This window comes from Trichoderma evansii, assembly GCF_050947405.1.
Source record: "Trichoderma evansii strain SZMC 28006 chromosome Unknown GGI43scaffold_9, whole genome shotgun sequence".
Taxonomy (NCBI): domain Eukaryota; kingdom Fungi; phylum Ascomycota; class Sordariomycetes; order Hypocreales; family Hypocreaceae; genus Trichoderma; species Trichoderma evansii.
In genome coordinates this window covers 644,737-669,179 of record NW_028145197.1, presented here as the reverse complement: position 1 = coordinate 669,179, position 24,443 = coordinate 644,737, and the positions used below count along the sequence as shown (strand labels likewise).

The following is a 24,443-nucleotide window of genomic DNA, read 5'->3' as shown; positions in this document are numbered from 1 at the left end:
AAAGTAGTGCAGCTTCAGCTTCAGCTTCATTGTTTGTGCCCCTCACCGTCCCTCCTTTGTTCCAAAAAACCTGGTTTGTTAACTCTCATGTTGCCCCTCCCCCTCCTACAGTAGACTCTACATCATACGTATAGACCTTAGCTATGAGACCTATCCCTGTCACACTAGACCGCTCCCCCACCAGGCTCGCCGGATCTGACGGCTAACAAAGCCCCCATCTAAAATGAATGATGTCGACGCTTCTTAAAAGCTTGGCCCTTTCGTCACGGCCGATCACCATCCAGATGTGCCGGCGACCCGAGCTCTCACGTCTCTCGACTTCGTGTTTTGCTGAGTCGGCATCCTGCGCCTAAACTCTTTTCGTGGTCGCTTGCGCTTTTTTGGGCGGTCGATTGTTTTGTCTAGATGCTAGATTGGCTGGTTTCGCGTATTTGGCGCAGATCACAGGCCGCGCAGGAGGACCGCAAAAACGACCTCCTGAGTTTTATGCGCGGGAGGGACGGGAGGGTGAATGGCTTGGGATAAGACTTGAGATGAGACAGAGATTGCCGTTTCGCTATGCCGTTGTTCCGTGGCCAATGGGCAAGTAACGGGACTATACGGGATAGATGGACATAGCCACGACACAGATGAGAACTATTTGATCTATTTGATGCTGTGCCATGTTGTCAAGCGAGTTAGCGTGCTGTCATTCCATCCTTCTCATGGCGTATATGAGACACTAACAACAGCGTGGAGTGGTGGCGCTGCCCACACGTGGTGGTGCCAGAAGACAACTCATGGCTCCAGCTTGTACCTCATCGCTTATACAATCACAAACACAACTTCAGTGATGTAAGTAAAATGATTAAATAAATAAAAATCAAGGAGCTTTTTGACTGCAGCTCTTTGCTTTCTGGTGGCATCCAAGCGATGCACTCTATATACGGCCTCGCAAAGGCCAAATCATAACAAAACGATACTAGATGGCTTGCGCGCTCTATAGTAGGTATTTCATACAATCTCAAAACAAAAGAAAACGCAGCACACAGCTCGACAAGCATCGTCATCCTCGACTGTTTCATACCATCATCCCGTTTATTCATCGTCACCCGTGCTCGTCAATCCGCTCGCCAGCCCATGCATCCTTCGTCCCAGCAAGTCCTCCGAGCTCGCCAGCTTAATCAGGCTCTTGTTGCCTCGAATCGACTTCTTGCCTCTCCTGCCATTCCGCTCACCATTGACCGGCAGTGGCGAGTTCGATTCCGTGGTATCGGTAGAGCCATTCGGTGGTGAATGGCCATTGACGTCTCCATTCTGCGTTGTACTTCTCCCCCGAGACAGCTTGGTCATGCTAATCTCCAACGGTCTATCTTCATCACCGCTAGATTCCGCAATCGACTGCCGTCGCAGTGCGCCGTTCGTGGCTTGGCTCTGGGTTTTGAGCCGAGCTGCCTGCCTGGCTTGTTCGAGTCTTTGCGTCTCTGCGTCGGTAAAGAGCTGGTCGAACCAGGCCGCGCTTCGGTCAAAGTGCTTCCACGCTGGTGGGTAAACACCCGGAAACTGCATGAAGCCATGCGAAGTGCCAGGGATGAGAAGCACTTCTGTGACTTCTTTATCATCAAACGTCCAGTTCTCATCTAAAGTTGATGAGCGGGAAAGCTCCCGTCGCGCTGCCGCCTCCTTTGCACGTCTCAAGCGTCCCGCAAAGATGACTGTATCGTCTACCAAGGGATCTCGCTCTCCAGTCATGAAATATGTCTTGGGGAAATTCTCTAGTAGCTCTTCGGGCGCAAGCACTGGACTAAGGAAGTAGTCTTGCGTGAAATCGGGGCGGTTATGAGCACCGATATACAGAATAATCATGGCTCGCATCATCTCAGGAGTGAGTACTCGATCATTAAAGTAAGATATCATCGATGCAGTTGCCAGGCGAGTCTTCATGGGCTCTGAGCGATGAGATACTGCTCCCTCTTTCTTATCGTCGGGGGTTTGTGAAGTACTGAGAGATCTCGGACCGGCATGGCAGTATTCAGGTCGTGTGCCTCCATTGGAAGATGGCTCTGTGGGAGGCGACTCGTCCTCGTTATCAGAATGATGCGGTGTGCCGACCAGATCGTTATATTGCATGCTTTTCCTTCGTATAATGGATTTATTCGTCTTTCTCATTCTTCGATCCCGAATCAGCGACATCTGCTCGTCTGACATCCAGTTTCCAATATTCATGTCCAGCGTCGGGTAGAAGCAGACAAGTCCGTCTGGGGGCGGCAGTTTACCAACACCAGAAGCGCGTCGGTAATGGCTGATTCCAGTCTCCAGCACCATCAAAGTCGTCGCAACAGCCAGGTTTCCACCTGCGCTGTCTCCAGTAATTATTATCTTGGGGGTTTCTTTACCCGACATGCCGATACATCTGCCCCGAGATTTGATAAGCGTTACATAAACATCGAAACATTCGTTCAACGCATATGGATACGGATATTCCGGTGCCTTTTTGTAGTCAATGCTGAGTATGGGCAGGCCTGTCTTCGCAGCCCAAGCAAACAACTTATCGTCGTTACATCGAGGATCCATGGCCACAAATCCACCGCCCGGTACATCCAGAATAAGTTTATTATGATGCTCCAAATCTGCAAGCGGCCCGTCGTAATAAAGCCACGCAGAAACATATTCTTTATAATCGCTATTAGCGGGTCGTGGAATCCGAACTTGCCTTGGCGGCCATCTTGTGAACCGTGGCCTCATGAGACGCTGAAGAAAGCCCAGATATGGCGTCGTTCCCTTGTTCCAAGCAACTCGCAGATGGTCAACCGTAATCATTCCACGGACCTTGCGAACCTTTTCGTCCGCCTTTTCGGCAGCCACCAGGTAATAGAGAGAGAAGACGATGCTGGCGATATCACGTAGCCATTTAGTTCTAATCTTCATCGCAGTCCAAAATCCAGCATCCAGTGCAGTCAATACCCAAGTGGCCCGGTAATAAGTTGGATCGTACATGTTGGCCATCGGCTCGGGACTGGCAAGGCCAACCAAGGCACTGAAGTTGCGAGCAGCGTAGAGATATAACATGGTGATCATGCCGATCTGCCATGCCGTCAACCGTCGAGAAAAGAACTTCGAAATATTCTGCGCAAAAGATGGGCCATGCTTATGGCCTCTGTTGTTCAGTTAGAAGATGCTTTATTATATCATCATCAATGAGCAAATTAGGTATGGACGTACTTGTAGAGATAAAACGTCCAAAACGACAGCACGGCCAGAACCTGCAGACGCCTTGATTTGGACGACGGCCGTCCGAGAACGTGGTCTATCATGTTGCAAGTGAAGAGAGAGAAACAATTAAGCAAAAGCACGCCAGGTACTTGATCTATATCCGGGTATTAAAGCGTGTAGTATTATACATGTGATGCGCACGTCGAGGCCCTGTGCGATGGCCTATTATAAAAACGGATCGTAGGAGCAATGACGTATCATTTCAATTCGCGGCAATCGTGGCCGAACACGCTGTTTGATTGAGCTTCGCAAAATGCCAACCTCTCCAAAGAGAAATGGCTATCGTCGGATCGTATAGTCGGTCGTCTTCATAAGATTAAAAATCAACAAAATGCAGCCATTCCAGGCTCGTGACCTGCAACAGAGGCCAGCCTCTTGGATACGGTCGGTTCACTGGTCGAAGGTGGCGACAATCACTATTATGGACAATACGCATTGACAGATGTTATGTACTGTACGGAGTGCGCGGCGAGATGGCGGAAGGCATGGAGTTCACATAAAAGGAGCAGCCAGTATTACGAGAGATGCGGCATGGGGGTCCCAGATCGACCGGGCCAGGCTTGTGACAGGCACATGTCATATCAATAGAAGATTCTCGGTTGGATTCTCGGCCTTTGGGCCTGTGCTGTCTTCGTCCTCGTGACGAAGAGACAGGCGCAGACAGCAGGGCCTGTCACACTGTGGCCGCTGCTGCTGACATGTGAAAGTCAAGGGGCCCAATGGGCACAGGCAAAAAGCCGGTCGTGGGCAGAGACTCTCCACCGTCGCGGTAGCCAATCAGAGACCTGCCCACAGTGTCTTCCTGGGGTCTCCCCCACGATCTGACGGATTGTTTTTGGGCTCTGCTGCGACTCTGTTTTTGTCTGTGTTTAACAATTCGGTCGCGCGTTGGGTCGCTGAAAACGGCATGCGAGGCGGCGTCAAGCTCGTCAATGTGTCTCAATATTGACCTAATCCTAACGCCATGGCTGGCGGAATTAGAGCTATTGCGACCTATAAGTAGGTAGTTCGGATCATTTCTAATCCGATCTGCTTCAGTTTTGGAGAAAGCTGAGAGTTGGGAGAATCTAGCTAAAATGTATCATGGCCATGCTCTTTTTTTTTTTTGGTCCTCTGACAGGCTCATTGGGAGCAATACGAAAGCGAGTCTCCCCGACATGGCAAGGCCCCTGAATATATATGGACAATAATTACGTACAACAGTAAGATTTCTTAGGCAGAAATATTATTGTTGCTTAGCGTACTCCGTACACACACAGATGTCCATGCTACCCTAGATCTATAGCTTGTTTTATCAGCAAAGACCTGCTTTCATCTGTAACAATGCACTACATACAAGAAATACCTTTGTTAAACAAAATAAAAAGCTAGTGTCTCGGATATTGTCAGCCCTTCCACGCGAGCGCGAGCGCGATTCCACCGAGCTATTGTTCTGCTGCGTGAGAAGCACGGGCATACCCGTAATCGTATACCACCAGCTGTATCCTGATTACGCCATAGCATAGAATAAGGCATAGCGGAAAATGCATCGGCGAACAAGGAATCATGTAGACTTAAACGGACAGCCCGGCAGCCAGTGGAGAATATCTCGGGACTTGCAAAGGCCTCTTCCTAACCCCTTTCTCTGACTCGCGCCTTTCTTCTGGCGAAATTGTCCTTCGTGGGCACACTAGTCCATCTCTAGGAAACTATGGAACCCAAGTAGATGTAGAGATTGTACCTGAAGATTACCCTTAATTTTTACCTTGACTTGCTTCTCATTACGATAACTCAAGCATAAACGTGGCTAATGCAGAGTTACGCAAGGGCAAAGCTGCACAACTCGGTCGTAACCAAGTAGTGCTCCCTTGCCAAGGCCCCAAGCAACTGAGACATGCATGGTAGCTCGTACGTGTCACCACTAAGATCACAGAAATCACATTGCCATGGCCCATTTAGACTTCAAAACCCATGGCTTGGCCATCTAGTTAATCTGCACAAGCCGCTAACTATCCCAGATGGCCGATCCTGTGCATTCCAATCGGGCAAGCTTTATCAATCAGGGGTTGGATCTTAGTGGGTCCAAGGCATCTCAAAAGAGTTGAGCTGAGGTCGATCCCGATGAAAAAAAGCTGTGTGTAATCCGTAGACCGATGAATTTGAGAAAGGCTGGGTGATACCGACGATGAGATGGGGGACCCCAATCTCTGCTTATGGCGTTGTAGGGGATTTAAAAGAGCGGTCGCCTCGCGGTTTGGTCGATGAGTGTGTAGCAGTCTTTTTACAACTCAGCTCTTGAAAGTGTAGGAGATTTCAAAATGGCTTACCTTTGCAAACTTGCTGCCGTTGCGGCCTTTGCCCTTGCGACTCCGGTTGCTGCTGTCAACCCTGATGCTATTTATGACGGAGGAATCAAGGGAAACAATGGCTCGATTCAGCTGGCCATTGGTAACGGCGGTGCTGGCCAAAGCGGTTTGATCAAGGGTAATACTATTTACATTCTTGAGTCGACTGTCTTGAATTACTGGCATCTAATGTCTTATTTCCTCTATTAGCCCTCGCAGACGCCTACATCAAGGATAGCGTCTCCAACGGCACCAAGCCCTTCCGCGTGGCATGGTACACTAGCGACACCACTTACAGCATCGAGTATCTCGAGACTGGTCTCATCGATGTTGGCATTACCTACAGCCCGGCAGCAGAGAAGATCGCCATCGATCAAGGTATCGCTCTGTCTCCTAGCTACTATGCTTTCCGGGACCATTTCCTCCTCGTTGGCCCCAAGTCCAACCCTGCCAATATCTCCAAGTCGACCGACATCTTCTCCATGTTCTCTCAGATCCGCACGGTGGCTGAGAACGAGCAGACTACGCCACCGGTCCGCTTCCTGAGCCGTTATGACAAGTCTGCAACCAATATCAAGGACTCATTCCTGTGGGTTAGCATCGGCCAGGTGAGTTTAAACGACTTCTTAGTTTCCATGTTGTTAGCCTTTATAGGATTCGACAGACTAACAGTTCTTTCAAAGGTTCCCTGGGCTACTGCTTACTCTACCTGGTACCACCAATACATTGCTTTCCCCATCCAGGCTCTCACGGCTGCCATTCTTCTCGATGAATACACCATCACCGACCGTGGCACCATTCTGTCTCTGGATGCCAAGCTCCGCAACCAGACTGTCATTTACAAGGCTGGTTCAGATAATGCCGATGATCCTCTTCTGAACCCTGCTCACCTCCTTGTTGGAAAGAAGGCGCCTCACCCCAAGGTGGCCAGTGACTTTGCCAAGTGGGTGGTTGGCAAAAGGGGCCAAGCTGTGATTACCGGATTCAAGAAGGCCGGCCAGCAGCTGTACAGCCCGGCACCTCCCACCAACTCTACTGCATAAATTATATATAAATACAGTTTTGATGATAACGGAATTGGACATTAGAATGTGGCTGAAAACAGTATTTCACTGGTAAATTTTAATATATAATCGTTCGTTACTCTCGTATGGCACTCTGTGACATGTACATTTTGTGTGAAATGCAGAGCGTTTAATTGAAAAAACTGAGTAGAAAATAAAATTAAATGAGTTTCAATGGATTAGATTAAAATGAATTATATACTATACACAGCCACATGCTAATCAATTGCCATTTTACTGTCAATTGGACATTCTTGTGCTGGAACATGTGAGAATCTGCGTGTATAAATGCTGCGCGCTGTATGAAAATTTCCCGTATTCGCACATACCAGCCGGCCCGCCTTTTCATTGGCTAGAGCTCACAACACATCCCACCAATCTGGGCCCCACCTGCAATTATCACGATTCCAGTACTTTTTTCGGCCTGCTAACCCCAATCTTCAACCCCAAGCAAGAACCGCTGCGGCATCATGAGGAGCCGCTCATGAAACTCCCCGGTCGAGTGGACGGCTCTTTCTGCGGTGCGGTGCTGTCGACCCGATCATCAGCCGGCTTCGTGGCAGCCAGTCTGCGCGGCAATGTGGCAGGCCAAGAGCCTCGAAAAAGCAGAGGTGCTCCTCCAAAAAGACCAGCAGCTTCGCCGGTAACATGCCACCAGCCACGGCCGCTCTCCTGTCCGAGGAGCTCGCAATGGCTGCTATCGACGTTTATGCCAGGCCTCGAAAAGCACCGCACCGCACCGACGCAGAACCCACGACGTACCGCTCGCTGTTACGGGACAGCCGCTGCATCTTATGTCTCAGGCACACGACAACGGCCGCAGCCACCGCCTCCCGCCATAGCCCAAGATAAGGGAAAGATGTTGCTATACGTCGATCAATCTGACATGGGCAGTGTGGAGGAGTATTTTGATTTCTACAAAGACCCATACCGGCGTGGATATGCGGCTCCAGATGGGCCAAATCTGAGAGTGTCCGAGAAGAAGAGCGACGTACAGTATCCCTCTTCTGAGGAGACGGCTATGACAAACGATGGGACGCAAGGAATATTGGGCCGACTTCAAACTGCCATCGGCCAAAGGCTGCGGCATCCAAATCGCTACACTCTGGATGGGATACATAAATTATACTCGGAGCTTCCTGAGCCACGCATGCTATGTCTCACGTGGCAATGGCGTAACAGACTTTTGAGAGTGATGGGTACGCCTCAGAAGCGTGACATGGAGTCCATGCTGCGTTATTTTGCGTTGGTGGCGGATGTTAAGAATGCAGGGCTCACTCTTCGCCGCTCACAATGGAATTACGCCCTAACCTTTGCAACCAAGTATACTGCCAGGGTTACCACACAGGAGATGGAGTCTGCGCTGAGAATTTGGAAAGAAATGGAAAGAGAAGCCAAAATTATGGGAAACGACGTGACGTTTAACGTTCTATTTGATGTTGCCGCCAAGGCGGGGAATTTCACTCTGGCCGATATGATATACAAGGAGATGGAGACTAGAGGAGTTGAGTTTAATCGTTTTCACCATGTCAGTCTCATCCATTACTTTGGATTGAAACTTGACTCTGGTGGAATTCGAGCCGCATACCGAGAGATGGTCGAATCTGGCGAGATGATTGATACCGTTGTTCTCAATTGCGTCATCTCAGGACTTCTCAGATGTGGCGAGGAGTCGGCGGCTGAAGAGACATATCAGCGGATGAGAAACGACCACCATATGGCATCTGAAATACCTCAGAAGGACTACATGATGAACAAAGTTGTCACCAAAGTTCTTATGATGTTTACGCGAGTTGGAAAGAAGCATCCAGAGCTGAAGAAATCTTTTCAGACAAACGTCCGCTTGACACCAGATGCGCACACCTACAAATTGCTGGTGGATCACTATGCTATCAGAGTTGGCAATCTTCAAAAGGTTGCCCAATACCTGGATGAGATGAAACATTTGAAAATAACTATTGATCCTACCATTTTCCTCGCCTTATTCAAGGGGTTCTACACACATGGAGGATTTGCCGGCTCGGACTGGTCAGAACAGCGCCTAGAAGGTATACTGGCAGCATTTTACCAAGCTCACGATGATTACGCAAAGGAGTTTCGCATAGACCGCTGGGTGGTCATTTGGGCTCTACGGGCGGTGAAAAAGTGCTGCTCCAACGAGGCACTCATCCAGACGTTCGAGTCCATGTCTCAGAGGTGGGATATCCCGTCGGACCGTCACCAATTCATGCACGCACTGTTTGAGAATATTCTCCATGACAGAGACCTCAGGTCTACTCGAAATGATGGGCTCCAGCTACAGCGGCGTAAAAAGGATGTATCATGGTTATGAGGAGCTTCTAGCGATATGATTGTAAATAAGCATTCATGTACTTGTACTTTTAGATGGCATATAGGACAAACATATAGACTACCCCTATCATTTATAGATTGGGACAATTATAGTATACAAAGACGATTTATGACAAGATTAGTATCAACCTAGTTTGTAATCCCAAGAGTGGTCGCAAAGTAGATTTGGCACAAAAGAAGTTTTTTTGTTACATATGTGACTGCGATTGGCCTCACGTCTATTCGAGCTATTTACTCCATTCCAGCAACTCGCTACCCGTACAGTACGACGTCCAGCATTTAGATCATAACGATATTTCGAATCGATCCAGTAATTTACTGGGACTTGTAGGTCTGGTAGACTGGAATTGCATGTTAGCCGCATCGTATAACCGAAAATCGCGACGCATGGCGGGGCAGCTCTCGACTCACCAGCAATGCCGAAGGGAGCGAAGAAGCCAACGGTCATGAAGGTCCAGTAGCCGGCGCCGAAGTACTTGCTGCGAGGGTTGAAGGGCAAGTTGGAGTAGGGGCCCTCGGGGTAGTGGTAGGGAGAGGACATGCGAGGGCGGGTGGTGTGGAAGCCTCGGCGGGCGACCATTGAGGTGGTGCGGGTGGCAGCGCGAGCGGCGATCATCTGTAACGAGGGCCAATTAGTTGTCTGGAGGTTTGAGGAGCGATGCTTCAGTGTCTTGGACGAGGCTGACCTTTGCGGACGTCGAAATGGTGTGACGTGGGCGAGTTGAGGCGAGTTGAGATAGTTCTTCACAGTATAAGCTTCCCGAATCAATATCGTTCGATTGAGGTCAAAACGCCGCTTGCCGGTCACGTGCAGCTGTAGCTTTAAGTATAAGCTTATGTAATGCAACAGCCAAAATCCAATGACGGAGAATTATTACTAAGGTACCTGAGTTCGCGCCGAGACACACGGTGTGCACGAAGTACCTGTGGATCTTGATACACCTCACCGCCTTCTTCGACAGCAGCACGATTTTCTTTTCTGCCGCTCTAAATCCACTTCTTTTCAGGGAAATATTTCGTCAAACAATCTTTGCGTTTTGTACCGTTTGGAAGATCTGTACCTTCCAGGTGAAATTTGACTTCAATGTCTAACTAATTTGATTGGCTAATGTGGTTGACTTGATATTCTAATTTTGTCACCAGCCTGGAATTTTTAATTCTTGTCAAAAGCTTTCCATTGCGATTTTAGACAAGCAAGTTACAGTTAATCGGCTCCACACTCGCCCATAATCAGCGACGCCGGTTTTTTAAAGCTTCCCATTTTTCTTTTCCTAATTTCAGCATACCTTTCCGCTCATCCATAGCTGCAATTAAGACACAGATTCGGCAAGATGGATGACATGTTTGATGTTTTCGACGGCCAGGCGGGGGCCCCAAGCGACAGCGAAGATGAAAGAACGCCGCAGAAGAGCCGTAGCAGAGCCCAGAGCAAGAAGCGGAAGGCCGACGAAGCGATGAATGGCAGCGCAGAAGCGGATGCGGATGCGACAAACGACAATGCGGACGTCGGCATGGCTGACGCTGCCGAGGCTTCTCGAGACGAGGAGTCTGAGGACGAGGAGGACTCGGATGCGCCCGATCACCAGGACAAGAAGCGACGCAAGGAAGCTGAAGAGGCTGGGCCGGTCATGACGGACAACTTCCAGACGGCAGAGTCAAGAGAGGTCGCGGGCGCCTCAACATTTGTTTCACAGGATGCGTCACTCGTTCTGTCACACAATATTCAGCATCAGGTGGCTCTTCCACCCGATCTCAACTACGAGTACATTCCTCTTTCCGAGCACAAGTCGCCCGAAGAGCCCGCGCGAACATATCCTTTCAAGCTGGATCCCTTCCAGAGCTTGTCCGTTGCATCGATCGAGCGCGACGAAAGTGTTTTGGTGTCGGCACACACCAGTGCGGGTAAGACGGTGGTGGCAGAATACGCGGTCGCACAGTGTCTCAAGCGCAACCAGAGGGTCATTTACACCAGTCCGATCAAGGCGCTGAGTAACCAGAAATACCGAGACTTTGAAGCTATCTTTGGAGATGTTGGATTGATGACTGGTGATGTTACAATCAACCCCACGGCAAGTTGCTTGGTCATGACCACAGAGATTTTGCGATCAATGTTGTATCGCGGTTCTGAGATTATGCGCGAAGTTGCTTGGGTTGTATTCGACGAAATCCACTACATGCGAGACAAGACTCGAGGTGTCGTTTGGGAGGAGACAATTATCATGCTTCCCGACAAGGTCCGATACGTTTTCCTTTCTGCCACCATTCCGAACGCCTTCCAGTTTGCCGAGTGGATCGCCAAGATCCACCACCAGGCCTGCCACGTCGTTTACACCGATTTCAGACCTACTCCGTTACAAAACTACTTTTACCCTGCCGGAGGAAAGGGAGCGAGAATGGTGGTGGACGAAAAGGGTTACTTCAACGAGGAGAATTTCAACCTTGTTATGGCCGAAGTTGAAGAGAAGAAGGGCTCTGACCCTGCTGATTTCACCGCCAAGATGAAAGGAAAGGGAAAGAACAAGAAGACCAACAAGGGCGGTGCTGACGAAGGCTCCGACATCAACAAGATTATTCGAATGACGGTCAAGAAGAATTTTAACCCTGTCATCGTCTTCAATTTCTCCAAACGGGAGGTTGAAAACATGGCGGTCAAAATTTCCAACCTCAACTTTAACGACGATTCTGAAAAGGCTATGGTAAATAAGGTCTTCCAGAGTGCTATTGAGAGTTTGTCAGAGCAAGATAGAGAGCTGCCACAGATCCAGAACCTCTTGCCTCTGCTGCAGAAGGGTGTCGGTGTCCATCACTCTGGTCTGCTGCCAATTCTCAAGGAGACAATCGAGATTTTGTTCCAAGAGTCCTTGATCAAAGTTCTGTTCGCTACAGAGACCTTCTCCATCGGTCTCAACATGCCTGCCAAGACAGTCGTCTTTACTCAGGTCACGAAGTGGGACGGTGTAAACATTCGACCCATCACCTCATCAGAATACGTTCAGATGGCCGGACGTGCTGGTCGTCGTGGTCTTGATGCTCGAGGTGTTGTCATCATGATGATTGACGATAAGCTTGAGCCAGATGTGGCCAAGCAGATTGTTACTGGCCAGCAGGATAGACTCAACTCTGCGTTCTACCTGGGCTACAACATGATTCTTAACCTTCTCAGAATTGAGGCTATTTCTCCTGAATTCATGCTGGAGAGATGTTTCCACCAGTTCCAGAATGCGGCCAGTGTTCCTAGCCTCGAGAAGGACCTGATGGCTTTGCAGCAGGAGAAGGATGCGCTGACAATACCTGATGAAGCCACCGTCAAGGACTACTACACAATCCGACAACAGCTAAACACATACACAAAGGACATGCGAGCGGTCATTCAGCACCCGAACTACTGTCTACCCTTCTTACAGCCTGGCCGACTTGTCCAGATCCACAATCCCAAGGAGTCAGTAGAGAAAATTGGTGGCGGACTCGACTTTGGTTGGGGTGTTATTACTGATCAATACCCGCGACGGGCTCCCAAGCTTGGTGAGCCTGATTACCCGCCCCAGGAATCCCACATCATCGAAGTTCTTCTCTACATTTCCAAGTCAAGTGCGGAGATTATTCCTGGCCAGCCATCTGGAGAAATGCCGCCCGGTCTGAAGCCCTCCACCAACGGTGATGGCATGTTCGCCGTCGTGCCGTGCCTTCTTACATGCATCAAAGCGGTCAGCCAGATCCGAATCTTCATGCCAAAGGATGGCCTGAAGTCTGATGATGATCGCAAAGACTCCGCAAAGGCGTTGAGCGAAGTACAGCGCCGATTCCCAGATGGCGTGCCTATCTTGGATCCTCTTGAGAACATGGATATCTCAGATGAATCTTTTAAGCAACTTCTCCGAAAGATTGAAGTCCTCGAGTCCAGACTCGTAACTAACCCACTGCACATGTCTCCTATGCTTCCTTCATTGTGGGATCAGTATCACGTCAAGGTTCAGATTTTGGACAAGATCAAGGAGAAGAAGAAGGAGATTGCAAAGGCCCATAGCATTGCGCAGCTGGATGAACTCAAGTCCAGAAAGCGTGTGCTGCGTCGTCTCGGATTCATTAACGATGCCGAGGTCGTTCAGCTCAAAGCTCGTGTTGCTTGTGAGATTTCTTCCACCGAGGGTCACGAGCTTCTCTTGTCAGAGCTTCTCTTTGACCGATTCTTCAACGAGATGACTCCTGAGACGATTGCCGCTGTTCTCAGCTGCTTCGTATTCGACGAGAAGATTGAGACCCAAGCGTTGAAGGAAGAGCTCCAGAAGCCTTACCGCGAGATCCAGGCCAAGGCTCGACTGATTGCAAAGGTTAGCCAGGAGTCTAAGCTGGATGTTAATGAGGACCAGTATGCCCAGAGCTTGAAGTGGCAGCTTATGGAAACGATTTATGCGTGGGCGCAGGGACGGCCGTTTGTTGAGATTTGGTAAGTAACGATATCCGAGTCATTTGATGGATCATTTTTAATTAACGATATTTTCCTTTTAGCAAAATGGCAAACGTCTACGAGGGTTCGTTTATTCGTATCTTCCGCCGTCTCGAGGAGCTTTTGCGACAAATGGCTCAGGCCGCCAAGGTTATGGGCAACGACGATCTGACCAAGAAGTTTGAGGAGAGCTTAGGCAAGATCAGGAGAGATATCGTGGCCGCCCAGAGCTTGTATCTGTAAGCGCGGTAGAGGGTACTCATGTTATTCGTTAGAGGAAGGGAAAGGGGAAAGCATTCTTGTTTCTCTCGGCATTCAAGCCGGTTATTAAAGAGCCATATGTACGGAGTAGATACCTCTTTTTTTGGGTTCCTTTGCTTGGCATCATTCATGGTTGGTGGAGTTTAAGGAGCATGGGGGAGATTAAAAGAAATATGTGTTTTTTGCCTGCTGGTACACGTGGATAGCTGTTATGATATTGGTAGATGACCAAGATTTTCGATATTGGAAGATCTGTTGAAGAGTGGCTTGAACTTATTGAGTATTTAATTTTTTTGTGAGAATCATTTTACTCCATGAAGCTTTCTGCTGAAAAGAAGTACATGTGAATAGAATAGTGAAGTTGCACTAAGAGGCGTAAAGATGGGTCTTTAAGACAATATAGTTCGGCTAGTTGAGGCTTGTATAATGAAAATGACCATGAAGAAATGGTAAATGGTAAGGAGGCATTGCATGCTACTGCGTATTCGCCTCCGTGGGCTAATTCAATAACTGAATGGGGAAAAAGTATGATGTATGCACCGTCCACTTTCTTTTTCTTTAAAAGTTGAGAGTCATTTTACACTTTTTTTTTCTTCCAGTCGAAACTATCCGATGTTAAACAAGTGCAACTGTGAAGTTTAATATGGCGAAGCATATCATTTGGAGGTGCCCTCAAAGGCAAAAAAATCCACCAAAGTTAGTCCAGACATGTAAATTATTTAGTATATAATAGACCATAGCTTTCTTCCCCCTCTCTTGCAGATTTGTTCTTCGTCAATCTGTATTTCAACCTGTATCATTACGATAGCATATTGTCGTTCATCTGTTAGACTTATACCGAGAGTCTTACCTGCTGGGTGTATAACTTTCTCTGAAAGCGTTTCGAAATTATACAGCCATTACACCGAAGACAGAAGCTGAAAGCAATGGCTTCCCACACTTCTATAATAACATCATGGAAGTCTCTGCCAGCAGAGATTCGTATCACGATCCTGGAATTAGTCGCCCACCAGAAACATCCAGGCTGGGCTTCCCTTGCGTCCGTCTGCAGACAGTGGCAGGACATCTTGGAAAAAGCAAACTACAGGAAGCTGAAGATTCGGTCGTCACGCCTTGGCGAGTTTACATCCATGGTTCCGCCGAACAAGAGGCATCTCATTCGCCACATTTGGTTTGACATTGAGCTGCGAAGATATAATCTAAGATGCTGCTCTAATTGGCGCTCGACAATGGAGCATACAGGCCGCACTGTGACTAAGGCGGTACGGAAGATATATTCGATTCTTAGCAGCTGGGAAGCGGCTAATGAATTGACGTTGGAGCTCAATGTGGTCTGTCCCAGCGATTCGGAGCATTTTTTCCCAAATTTATATTTCTCTACTGATTACGTTGAGAATGAAGAGGAAGCACTAGAGCCTTATGTAGCTGTCTATCCGTATAACGATCCAAACCATGGTTGGCTCCATGGCGTACCAGTCGGACTTCCCTCAATGCCAGCTACGCATCAGCTTTTGCATCCTATCAGGCTTGAATTAAACTCCAAGACGCTCCCGATAGTTAAAGCAGTCACTCAGCTTATTATACACCGGCAGCTCCGCCATGACATTCTCCCCTTTTCATTGGCTGAACTGCTCCAAAGTCTGCCCTGTCTGGAGAACATTGTGTATGAGCCGTGGGATTCAAAAGACATGTTCATGGAACTTGAAGACGAATGTATGCCATCTATCTTTTGCAACAAGACTCGTGATTCCATATTCAATTTAACGTCATTAGCTAACTTTCGAGTACAGCTCTCTCTTTTATAATTCGAAATCAGCTTCCCAAGAGACTTAAACGACTGGTAGTGTTTCAAGACTCAAATAATTTTCACCGCACATTGCCGATCTCCTTCATCCAATTAGCTCCGTTGGACCGCCAAGACAGATATGACGAGGCCTTTGCCTTCAAAAGTTTAGAGTTATCTCATCTTGTCGTGTCTTTCATGGTCGATGCCGAGGACATGTTTCGGATATGCCAACCAATATGGATCTGGCCAAAGCTGCAGACTCTGTCGCTCACATCGCAACTCCTACAGAGTGATTATGAAGAGCGTGACGAGATCGACGCTTTGCTTTGCCGAGCTGGGAATCTCGTACAGCAAATATCCAAGATGCGAACATTTGTGCTTTGGAACTGCGGAAAGGACCATGCCTGTGCATTTATGTATCGCGTGGATAGGAACGACTATCCGTCCATCACATGGCGCGGGACATGGCACTTGGAGATGAGCCCTTGTATAATTGAGTCATGGCAGAATGTTGCTTCGACACTTCCATCTTGTAGACTTGGTATAAGGGAAGAGCATATTGAGAAGACTATTGGGTCCCATGCAGATGCCATCTATTACTTGAAACTGCCTATTCAAGTCGTTGAGCCTGCATCACTTTGGCAGATGCGGAGGGAAGCAAAAGGGCTTTATACTGTATCAAGACGTGACCGCTCGTCTGACCTTTGTCAAGTAATAAAGGATGAATTTTGACATTTTGACATCGAGTTGCTTACTCAAAATAAGGAATAGGTAGATGGTGTATCTGTAATCTATATCGTATGTACTGTCTCCTTAAGAAATTACTCTTATTCATTGGAGCTTATATTATCCAGGAAATGATGATCAATGTATATAAACACATACTTGTATTCATGATGCGATCTATTGATGGTCATCATATTTTATTAAAGAGGCCTGTATTATCGTTTTCGCAACTCAAACCCTAGAATCATTTGGTTTCAGAATCATTTCTGATAAGTGGCTGGACATCCCATCGCTCTCTTTTATGCTAGATTCATTCTGTTTACCCTTATCAGTGAAGTCCGAACTTTTGTTTAACCAGCTTAAGACTTTTGGCTCAAGTTTGTCTCTGATCCATTCCCATTCAGAAGCCGCAAACCCAATGACAATGATTAAAATTGACGTAGCCGCAGATACAGGGACTAGAGAGGTAAGATTTGATTAGTCTGCTGTTTTCATGACGTTCAAGGGGTAAATGTAAAGAACAAAGAATAGAAAGCAGACAAAAAGAAGGCTGTAGCTTAAATAGAAAATAATAATAATGCTTACAAGTTATCATTGACACGAAATCCAGAGTTAAATAATTGTTGCCGAATTCTTGGACAGGAATCGCGAAAAAGGCGGCGATAAAAGATAAAGGAAGCTATGAGGCGTCGTATGTCAATACATGGCAGTGAACTTTTGCTGACTGTAGTAATTTATGAGACCTACGAAGACAATGGTAACAACTGTGAATACCATAAGCGTTCTGCCTTGTCTCTCAGCTTCCATTGCCATTGTGTGCGATTGTTCTGCCTGAAGGCGAGCAGTTCGAGTGTCTATCATGTTATTCTGTTTCTGTTTTAAATCAACGAGAGTACTCAGCTATACATTATCCTGTTAGCGTCATTCTCCTTTATAAAAAAAAAGTGGAGAGAGAGAGAGAGAGAAAAGGAGGGAAATGGGGCTGACAAACTGCCTTATTCGTGTTTCTTGCTCGCTCATTCATTTTTTTAATCTGTTCTGCAAATCGATTGACAGTACGAATCGGAAGATTTTGTTTCTGGTGACGAAATTGCCAGATTATGCTTTGAGCTTGCTTCATGAAGTCTTTTCTCTTTTGAGCTTCTTTATCAAGATACCCATGCTGTTCATATGCAAATAAATGTTCATCTCCAACAACACTCTTGGCGTCGTCAGTCACATCTGATTCAGCCGTACTCGACCACTTGTATTCTCTGTGGAAGTCATGAGTACTTTCAGAGTCGTCTCCAACTGGCTTAAGATTACTATCGCTTCTTCGTAAGTTGTACTTGGTGCTCAAAGCTTCCTGCTTATCATCGTTTGGGTCGTTAGATCGTATCATAGAGCGAATAATTCGATCCAAAGCTTCAATAACTTCTTTTTGATCTGCGAATACCTTTTCCATCATTTCCAATTCATCTTGGATATCTTTGATCTGCCTGAGGAGAGAGATCTCTCTGGTTATATCAAGAACGAAAAACCTACCAAACTTCTCAAAAAGGTTAGTAAGGCGCTGGGCCTCCGTTTCTGCCGATTTTTTTGGTCCTTTCTCCGATCCTTTCTTCGGTTCTTTCTTCGGTTCTTTCTTTGGTCGTCTATTTAGTCCTTTCTTCAGTCCTTCAATTTCATCTTCATCGGGGATTTCTGTATCCAGAGTATAATTTCGGTAGTCTAGTAAACGATCTTTTGGCCCTTTTTTCGTTTTTGACTCTTGGATTTTTTTAGGCTCTACTATCTTTTCCGGCTTGTCGGTCTCTTTTGGATCTTTCCCCAAAGACTCTATTTCTTCTAAAATATCATTCGCTAAACATGAATCAGCTTCTCTCGGATGGTCTTCTTCGTTTGGCTGGCTCGCTGTTTGTAGCCGTTGCATCCCTTTTGTGCGAGTTTGCATCAAGTGATTAAATGTATTGAAAAGCAAGACTTCTTCATTCATCTGCTCCAATTACATTCATAAAGAGTTAGCAGAAGCCTCGCAAGTTTGAACGTGAAAAACTAAAAAGAAAGGAAGTAATGACGCACAATATAACTGATCGAGTTTTCATAAACTTCTGTGAAATCAAGCATATCGGTTGAGTGATCCAAAAGTGCTCTTGAACATCTGCTGGCGATAACTCCTGCGAGATCATATGGCGTTTTTGCTGCATCAGGCCTTTGCTGAATGTACGATTTAGTAGTTTGTAAAACGTCGGTGGTTCGTCGCGGGTCCAATCTTTTAGGGTTTGATTCTCGATCAACGTCGAACCAATCTCTAGAGGGAAAACATGTTACGACAGCTTGAGCTTTTCCTGATGGACCAAGGAGGATCCATAGCCAAAGCTGATCTACCATAATAACAGTGAATGGAATCTCGTCGGGCTGTTTGTCTTTATTTAGTAACTGTTGATATCGACGAACAGTTTGGTCAGCATCTCGAATTTTTGTGTCCTTCAAATTATGATATAGAGACTGATCCAAGGTTCGCCGAATATGGAGAAGGTGGCGAGAATTATTATTTTGTTTACTCTCAGAGAGCAGATATTTATGTAATAGCATCTCTTCTCTTTGAGACTTCTCCTCTAAGGTAGGCCTTTTATACGTTATCTCAGCCTTTGAGAGTAGTATTTCTGTTGAAGTATCGGGTGACGGTGTCTGTGTTTTATCAGAGGGTGATACTTCTGGGGAGTGTTGCGCAAGAAATTCCGATCTTTTTTTCAGTGCCGCTTCCTCATCCCAGTGAAGATAAGGCATCTATTTTTCCACTGTCGTCAGTAGCTGCATCGATGATAACAACATTTAATCAGCCACAATACTAACAAAAAGAACCACATGTCTGTCTTCTCTTTCATATTCAGTTTCTATAATATAGATTAGCTAAGTGTTTAATACAGTTGAGAAATTAGAAAATAAACTCTTACTCTTCTTGTTTCTGAAGGCTTCTTGGAAGTCGTGACATGCTGGCATCATGAATCGTGCGTGTGAAGAGCCTTTTTCTCCTTCGTGCTGTCTCTTTATCCATCGCTTTTGCTCGAGGACCTTCGAAGCTAATGATGGATTTTGATAGTATATTTTGCCAATTAATGCCTTTTGTTTTGACAATTAAGAAATACTCTCCTCTTATTTCGTTAAGACGCGGATAACTCACCTCAGCCCATTTCATCTGATGCAGAACAACCAGTAAGCAAAGAAATTTGATTTAGAGGGATTAACCGGCATAAGGGACAATGGCACGTACATTATTTGCCGGTAAATGAAACCATTTAAACTCGGATCTGTCTGTAAAGTCGAAAAAGGATCCAGGTTTTTCCATTAAGTCTTTCACACTAAGCTCTTGAAATTTCGGGCTTTGGTTCTCGGAGAAATCAACGACTGTTGCTTCAAAGAGTCTGTCGACTTTTGGGTGCAAATCATCCGGTGTTGCTAGCTTTTCGGTGTAGAGTAGCATGAGAGTTGTTGAATCTTTATTATCAGCTGCAATCCGGAGCAATTCATTCTTCGTTTCTCCATCTTTCAGTTTTTTGACCTGTAATAGTGCTCGAATTGTACTGTGCTGCCTGTTTATTACGGCAGTGTGTAATGCACGATTATGAGTATCCATAGCACCTTGAAATATCAGATACTCAGCAACTTTTGTTTTCCCCTTGTTCATCGCACCCATAAGTGGCGTCACGTGGCTGTCATCCTTGCAATTGACGTCCGCACCACAGAATTTTAAAGCTTGAACAAGATAGAGGCCCCCCTCCTCTGCTGCCTTTACCATCCTATTGACTAGCCATTTGTCTTGTTTGGCTTTTTCACCTTGTCTATTGCGGAGTAATTCAACCAATTTTCGGATTGTTACAGCCTGCTCATTGCGGACCGCTAACTGAATTTCTCGCTCAATATCGTCGTCACCGAGGTCTGGCGGGACATCAGGAATTTCGTCAGGCTCAGATGTCGTATCGACTATTGGATTTTCGAGATATTTGAGCCACTTGAGAAAAGAAATAAAAATTGTTTCGTCTTTGCTGCGTGCTGCAGCTTCGAGAGGGGCAGGACCCCTAGTAGTTCTTCTCCTGGCGCAAATGGAACCGGCTTGTTGCAGCGCCAACTTGACTGCTGAAGCTCGGCCAATTTGTGCTGCCCAGGAAAAAGGTGTCATGCCAAATGTATCTTCCGTTTCAAGTCCAAGTGGTACTTGATCGAGATATGCTTTAAAAAATTTGACATACCCGAGCCCTGCTGTCCAACATAACAGTTTGCGAAGCTTTTCTTCGTTAGGAGATGATGCCGTATAAGGGCGACTAGCACCGGTAAAAGCGCTTCGGAGATGGCGAGTTCCATTTGTTGCAGATAAAGACACTGACACATCGATATTTGATGGATAAACGTTTGAAAGCACCACAAGCCTGACGTTATTGTCGCCCCAATTGCCATAATCATCGGGCGGGGACATTTGGGCTTTGACTGTCCCACTCTCCAAGGACTTAATTTCGACTGTAGGAAATTTTGTTGAGTCGTTCAATAGTTTTGCGATGTTATTGTCAAGGTTAAAGTGGTTGGCTTCCACTGCTTGAACCTCAATAGGTACATGATATTCATCTTGAATTTGAATTATAAAATTCAAATCGAATTTGGGAATGGATTCCTTCTGGACAAAGAATATAGTTGAAGGGTACTTGAAATCAAATGAAATTATAGCTCCACGCATTGGCCTCTCATTGTGATAAGGTGCGGTGGCTTTATTAACGATGTCGATACAAGTTGTCAAGCTCGGTGGAGCGCGGATTTGAACAGCGCGCGGATTCATTGAGTTCACCTCTGCCATGACGGATGATGTAACAACAGAATCAAAATACCGGGACGAGATAAATAAAGTTGAAAATTCTTCAATAATGTGTATTAAATATGATCTGGTACGAGTATGAACGTCGGAGAGCAGGTATAAATGTTCTTTTATTTTGGGCATTGTTACGGAGTACAGAGAGCACTATTATATGTTTCACAGGGTATGGATTGGATTGCAGCGGGATTTTTTTTAGTACTACCATTCCCAGAATTATTTTGTCCAATAGGGCGAGGTTTCGGTGAAGCGAATAATTTGCACATACAGAACTGAATGATAGCTCATCCTTAGGCTGAGACATTTGAATTGTAGGGCTGCTGACCACTTATAAGCGTCTGCAAGGCAATTTTCCATTAATTTTAATGGTCTCTTTGACTCTTATAACGAATAGGCATCGAAATGAATCCTTCGTCTGGGCTGCCTTGTATTATCTCCGTACCGCATTTTGAGAATTAAGTGCACAAGGTAGAGCTGAATAACAAGGTTCACACCATGCAATATGCATGGTATCCCTGCCTAAATTTACCTGAAGATGCATCCATTTTACATACTTACACCGAGAAGTATCACCCAAGTTGACTGGAAAACAAGGGTCTAAACAATATGGCGAGACAGTCAAAGCAGTATCAGATGCAGACTTAGGTGCTTTTGTAGCAAATGAAAAAAAACCATGGAAACCAAAAGCTACGGCAATATAACAGATTTACGGGTTTGTACATACAGGCTAATACCTATACGAAGGAGAAAGAAGTTGACTCCGCCATACATAGTCGTTTAGAGGCTGATTTTTGACACATTTTATTGCACAATGACGGTAGAGACAAGACTCAGATGGTTATCAGGCACAGTTAAATGTTGGTACCAGCTTTGCACAGAGACTCTCAGCCTCGTGTACTTTACCAATTCATTGCTTAAGGGGCAAGATGCAGTGCCTGATTTGTGATTAGTTATATTCTTACTAGGGTCATGTATTACAAAAGAAGGCAGTGTGCATGCTGCGAGAGTTCGGGCATAGGAAATGGGTGTTGGCTGCCTTTAGGCTAGGCTAGTTTAACCTAGTTCAGCGCATGCACGATGCATACGGCTAACGCGACCAGCCAGTTACATATTGGCAATACTGGCTGAGATAGAGTACTTGCAGCTCGGTGTAAAATGATCCTTGTTGCTACTTTGATCTTGATCGGCGACCTTCTTGAGAGCTTACTTTCCCTCAGTGTCAATATCTAAGAGCCTAGCCGTCATCCTCACTCTCTGTGACTTGTTAAATTTGCTTCGGTGATATGGTTAGCAAGGCTTGGTATAATAGCGGTAGCTTCCCGAGAAAACGAACCCGGCGTTTGTTCAGCTCGTGAGGGGCTGTCATGGTGGCGGTGGAGTTGGCATAAATACCACCCTATTACCTGGTGACTGTCTCATAGTTGATTGGCCACCGTATAGAGATAGTCGGCGATACAATGTAGGCCACAGCCTTGCGTTTTCGGCTAAGACCGCGATCTGCAACGCCTGGTGGAGTGAGCTACACAGATGCTAATTGAATGTTTCTTGATTCACGGCCCAAATTAATAAAACCAATTATAAAACGGCGATAAAATAATAGAAATTACCACAGAGGGCGACTACATGTCTTTACGGGAATGCACTTCGGGTAGGGCTCGGATACCGCGAAGGCCAATCAAGCAGCCGCTCGCGGGATTGACTTAACAGCATTCAGGTAGCTCTTCAGCTTGCTCCTTAGTTTTTTTTTTAAGTAGGTACATGTATGTTAGATGCCAACTAAGCATTGATCCCCGGAGCTAATGTGCAATCCTTTTATCTCCAGATATATCAGATTGGCCGTTACAGCAGAGGGTGAATCTTATTAAGACTGCCTCTGAGTCTATGAAGCCAATAAAGAGTTTGATATAAGCACGCATGTGTATTTTGTACGTGAATGCAGGTAAATGTGGCGATCTTGATTGGAGAAATCGCAAGAATAAACAGGCGTCTTTAGAGGAAACAAGGTATGACGACTTAAGCCACAAAATGCAATAAGAGCAGGGATTAATCGCAATGCAATACCATCTCAGCTTCGAAATAGTAGCCATTCGTTTAAAATTTCCCCATTTGGCTTCATAGTGCGACTCCTGCAGGTAGCTGAATTTTAATAGTTGCTGCTTTGATGCTAGAAGACTTGGAGCGCTAAAAGGCGTCAGTGAAATAATATTTTTATGCTCAATGTCGTATCGTCTTTCTACGTATGATGGAACTTTTCTCAGCATAAATCGAGAAACTATGCACATTCGCTCTTCGGCATGTGTTCAATACCTGTGTAAAGCTCGATAGCCATAAGTAGGGCAGCGCCATTACATTTGATTCGGTGCTATTTAGTTCCTCTTAAGCTTTACGGGTTGCATACATGATATTATCTTGAGTTCATTATGGAACTTTTAGTCCTTAGCCAAACCATAGGACAATCCCCCAGCTAACTGTATAAAAGTAGGAGCCGGCTCACACTGAGATACTCCCAATGTTTCACACTAGAGTCAAGCACAGTATCATATGTCTAAGCAAATACTTTTCTACGAAGTCGCAAGCTAGCAAGCATAGCTGATCCATATATTATATGGAGTAAAATCGTCCACTGAGAGGAGGCTGCTCAAGTAGCATTTGGATATAAATATACTAGTGTTACGACCTGGTTCCTCGTAACAGTTGAATCCCTTATAATAGCTGGTTCCGTTACAGTAATTGCTATAATAGCGATTATTGGCCCAATCTTTTCCCCTGTTTGGCTTAACGGTATAACGGATCGTTACAACTAGCAAAGATTTGTAAACCAAGGCTGCCAGCAAGAATTTACCAATATCCGCCTTTGACCTATCATAGCATGAGAAAGTTGTAAGCACATTACATGTACACTAAAGTACAGGCGAGAATAGGTCTCAAGAATCCCTACCTATACTTGCAGATACATTAAACCTAGCGGTGCTTTGTTTCGAATAGCGGATATAAGCAATATACTTGTTGTACCTAGTTATAGTAAAGTACTGCATTGCTGACAAAGAAGGTTTTGAAATCCTGCTTTATGATGTGAAGAGCTAATATAGTGACTATTACAGTACTTTTTACTGTAACACTATTAAAATCTTTAATAATTATCAAGGTTCGTAATGTACTAATGTTCATGTTTCAATGTTGTTTATATTATGCGGGATAGGTACAAGGATCTAGCTGCTAGCACCTACTTCGTAGGCAGTTAACCCCTTGTATATAGCAGGTATTAGCTCCCTGAGCAATTTTTTCTAGTCCCCTGCACTTTACATCCAGCTATAAGCAATATAATTCCGGCTTTCTCAGTTATCGTTTATTCCCTAAAATCTTTTCTCTAGCTTTATATATTAATAGTGTACAA

At 45.9% G+C, this 24,443-nt stretch overlaps 7 protein-coding genes across 7 annotated transcripts; 4 read left to right on the top strand and 3 right to left on the bottom strand.

The window, feature by feature from the left end:
- Window positions 1-823: 823 nt before the first annotated feature.
- GGI43DRAFT_371546 (Alpha/Beta hydrolase protein) lies at window positions 824-3,919 on the bottom strand. The gene is made up of 2 exons (XM_083202560.1): window positions 3,202-3,919; window positions 824-3,136 (listed from the first exon to the last, which is right to left on the bottom strand). Exons 1-2 carry the CDS (start codon window positions 3,291-3,293, stop codon window positions 1,078-1,080), a joined length of 2,151 nt encoding a protein of 716 aa, XP_083060928.1. The 5' UTR covers window positions 3,294-3,919; the 3' UTR covers window positions 824-1,077.
- A 1,076-nt stretch (window positions 3,920-4,995) lies between these two features.
- Window positions 4,996-6,719, top strand: GGI43DRAFT_404334 (uncharacterized protein). The gene is made up of 3 exons (XM_083205914.1): window positions 4,996-5,715; window positions 5,787-6,184; window positions 6,260-6,719. The coding sequence occupies exons 1-3, from the start codon at window positions 5,550-5,552 to the stop codon at window positions 6,617-6,619; spliced, it is 924 nt and encodes a 307-aa protein (XP_083060927.1). The 5' UTR covers window positions 4,996-5,549; the 3' UTR covers window positions 6,620-6,719.
- Window positions 6,720-6,987: 268 nt separating this feature from the next.
- On the top strand, window positions 6,988-9,139 carry GGI43DRAFT_371505 (uncharacterized protein). Its single transcript, XM_083202559.1, has one exon. The coding sequence runs from the start codon at window positions 7,125-7,127 to the stop codon at window positions 8,970-8,972; it is 1,848 nt and encodes a 615-aa protein (XP_083060926.1). The 5' UTR covers window positions 6,988-7,124; the 3' UTR covers window positions 8,973-9,139.
- Window positions 9,140-9,172: 33 nt separating this feature from the next.
- GGI43DRAFT_404329 (cytochrome c oxidase subunit VIII) lies at window positions 9,173-9,846 on the bottom strand. The gene is made up of 3 exons (XM_083205913.1): window positions 9,679-9,846; window positions 9,404-9,608; window positions 9,173-9,333 (listed from the first exon to the last, which is right to left on the bottom strand). Exons 2-3 carry the CDS (start codon window positions 9,606-9,608, stop codon window positions 9,308-9,310), a joined length of 231 nt encoding a protein of 76 aa, XP_083060925.1. The 5' UTR covers window positions 9,679-9,846; the 3' UTR covers window positions 9,173-9,307.
- A 149-nt stretch (window positions 9,847-9,995) lies between these two features.
- On the top strand, window positions 9,996-14,106 carry GGI43DRAFT_404326 (ATP-dependent RNA helicase MTR4). The gene is made up of 2 exons (XM_083205912.1): window positions 9,996-13,436; window positions 13,499-14,106. Exons 1-2 carry the CDS (start codon window positions 10,324-10,326, stop codon window positions 13,677-13,679), a joined length of 3,294 nt encoding a protein of 1,097 aa, XP_083060924.1. The 5' UTR covers window positions 9,996-10,323; the 3' UTR covers window positions 13,680-14,106.
- A 517-nt stretch (window positions 14,107-14,623) lies between these two features.
- GGI43DRAFT_433939 (uncharacterized protein) lies at window positions 14,624-16,360 on the top strand (the record flags this gene model as incomplete). The annotated part of the gene is made up of 2 exons (XM_083209822.1): window positions 14,624-15,410; window positions 15,488-16,360. 2 exons carry the CDS (start codon window positions 14,624-14,626, stop codon window positions 16,213-16,215), a joined length of 1,515 nt encoding a protein of 504 aa, XP_083060923.1. The 3' UTR covers window positions 16,216-16,360.
- Window positions 16,361-16,416: 56 nt separating this feature from the next.
- GGI43DRAFT_404323 (ankyrin repeat domain-containing protein) lies at window positions 16,417-21,167 on the bottom strand. The gene is made up of 9 exons (XM_083205911.1): window positions 19,463-21,167; window positions 19,373-19,387; window positions 19,146-19,311; window positions 19,045-19,085; window positions 18,271-18,978; window positions 17,201-18,184; window positions 16,957-17,109; window positions 16,795-16,888; window positions 16,417-16,667 (listed from the first exon to the last, which is right to left on the bottom strand). The coding sequence occupies exons 1-9, from the start codon at window positions 21,032-21,034 to the stop codon at window positions 16,441-16,443; spliced, it is 3,960 nt and encodes a 1,319-aa protein (XP_083060922.1). The 5' UTR covers window positions 21,035-21,167; the 3' UTR covers window positions 16,417-16,440.
- Between the last annotated feature and the right edge of the window lie 3,276 nt (window positions 21,168-24,443).

Bases quoted from the DNA above. Each gene is read 5' to 3' on its own strand.
- GGI43DRAFT_371546 (XM_083202560.1), bottom strand. From the start codon at position 3,293: ATGATAGACCACGTTCTCGGACGGCCGTCGTCCAAATCAAGGCGTCTG. The intron at 3,137-3,201 runs GTACGTCCATAC...ACTGAACAACAG, and splicing joins TGGACGTTTTATCTCTACAA to AGGCCATAAGCATGGCCCAT.
- GGI43DRAFT_371505 (XM_083202559.1), top strand. From the start codon at position 7,125: ATGAAACTCCCCGGTCGAGTGGACGGCTCTTTCTGCGGTGCGGTGCTG.
- GGI43DRAFT_404326 (XM_083205912.1), top strand. From the start codon at position 10,324: ATGGATGACATGTTTGATGTTTTCGACGGCCAGGCGGGGGCCCCAAGC. The intron at 13,437-13,498 runs GTAAGTAACGAT...TTTTCCTTTTAG, and splicing joins CGGCCGTTTGTTGAGATTTG to CAAAATGGCAAACGTCTACG.
- GGI43DRAFT_404334 (XM_083205914.1), top strand. From the start codon at position 5,550: ATGGCTTACCTTTGCAAACTTGCTGCCGTTGCGGCCTTTGCCCTTGCG. The intron at 5,716-5,786 runs GTAATACTATTT...TTCCTCTATTAG, and splicing joins CCAAAGCGGTTTGATCAAGG to CCCTCGCAGACGCCTACATC. The intron at 6,185-6,259 runs GTGAGTTTAAAC...GTTCTTTCAAAG, and splicing joins TGTGGGTTAGCATCGGCCAG to GTTCCCTGGGCTACTGCTTA.
- GGI43DRAFT_404329 (XM_083205913.1), bottom strand. From the start codon at position 9,608: ATGATCGCCGCTCGCGCTGCCACCCGCACCACCTCAATGGTCGCCCGC. The intron at 9,334-9,403 runs GTGAGTCGAGAG...ATGCAATTCCAG, and splicing joins CGCTCCCTTCGGCATTGCTG to TCTACCAGACCTACAAGTCC.
- GGI43DRAFT_404323 (XM_083205911.1), bottom strand. From the start codon at position 21,034: ATGGCAGAGGTGAACTCAATGAATCCGCGCGCTGTTCAAATCCGCGCT. The intron at 19,086-19,145 runs GTAAGAGTTTAT...TCTATATTATAG, and splicing joins AGCCTTCAGAAACAAGAAGA to AAACTGAATATGAAAGAGAA. The intron at 17,110-17,200 runs GTTTGTCAGCCC...GATAATGTATAG, and splicing joins CAAGAAACACGAATAAGGCA to CTGAGTACTCTCGTTGATTT.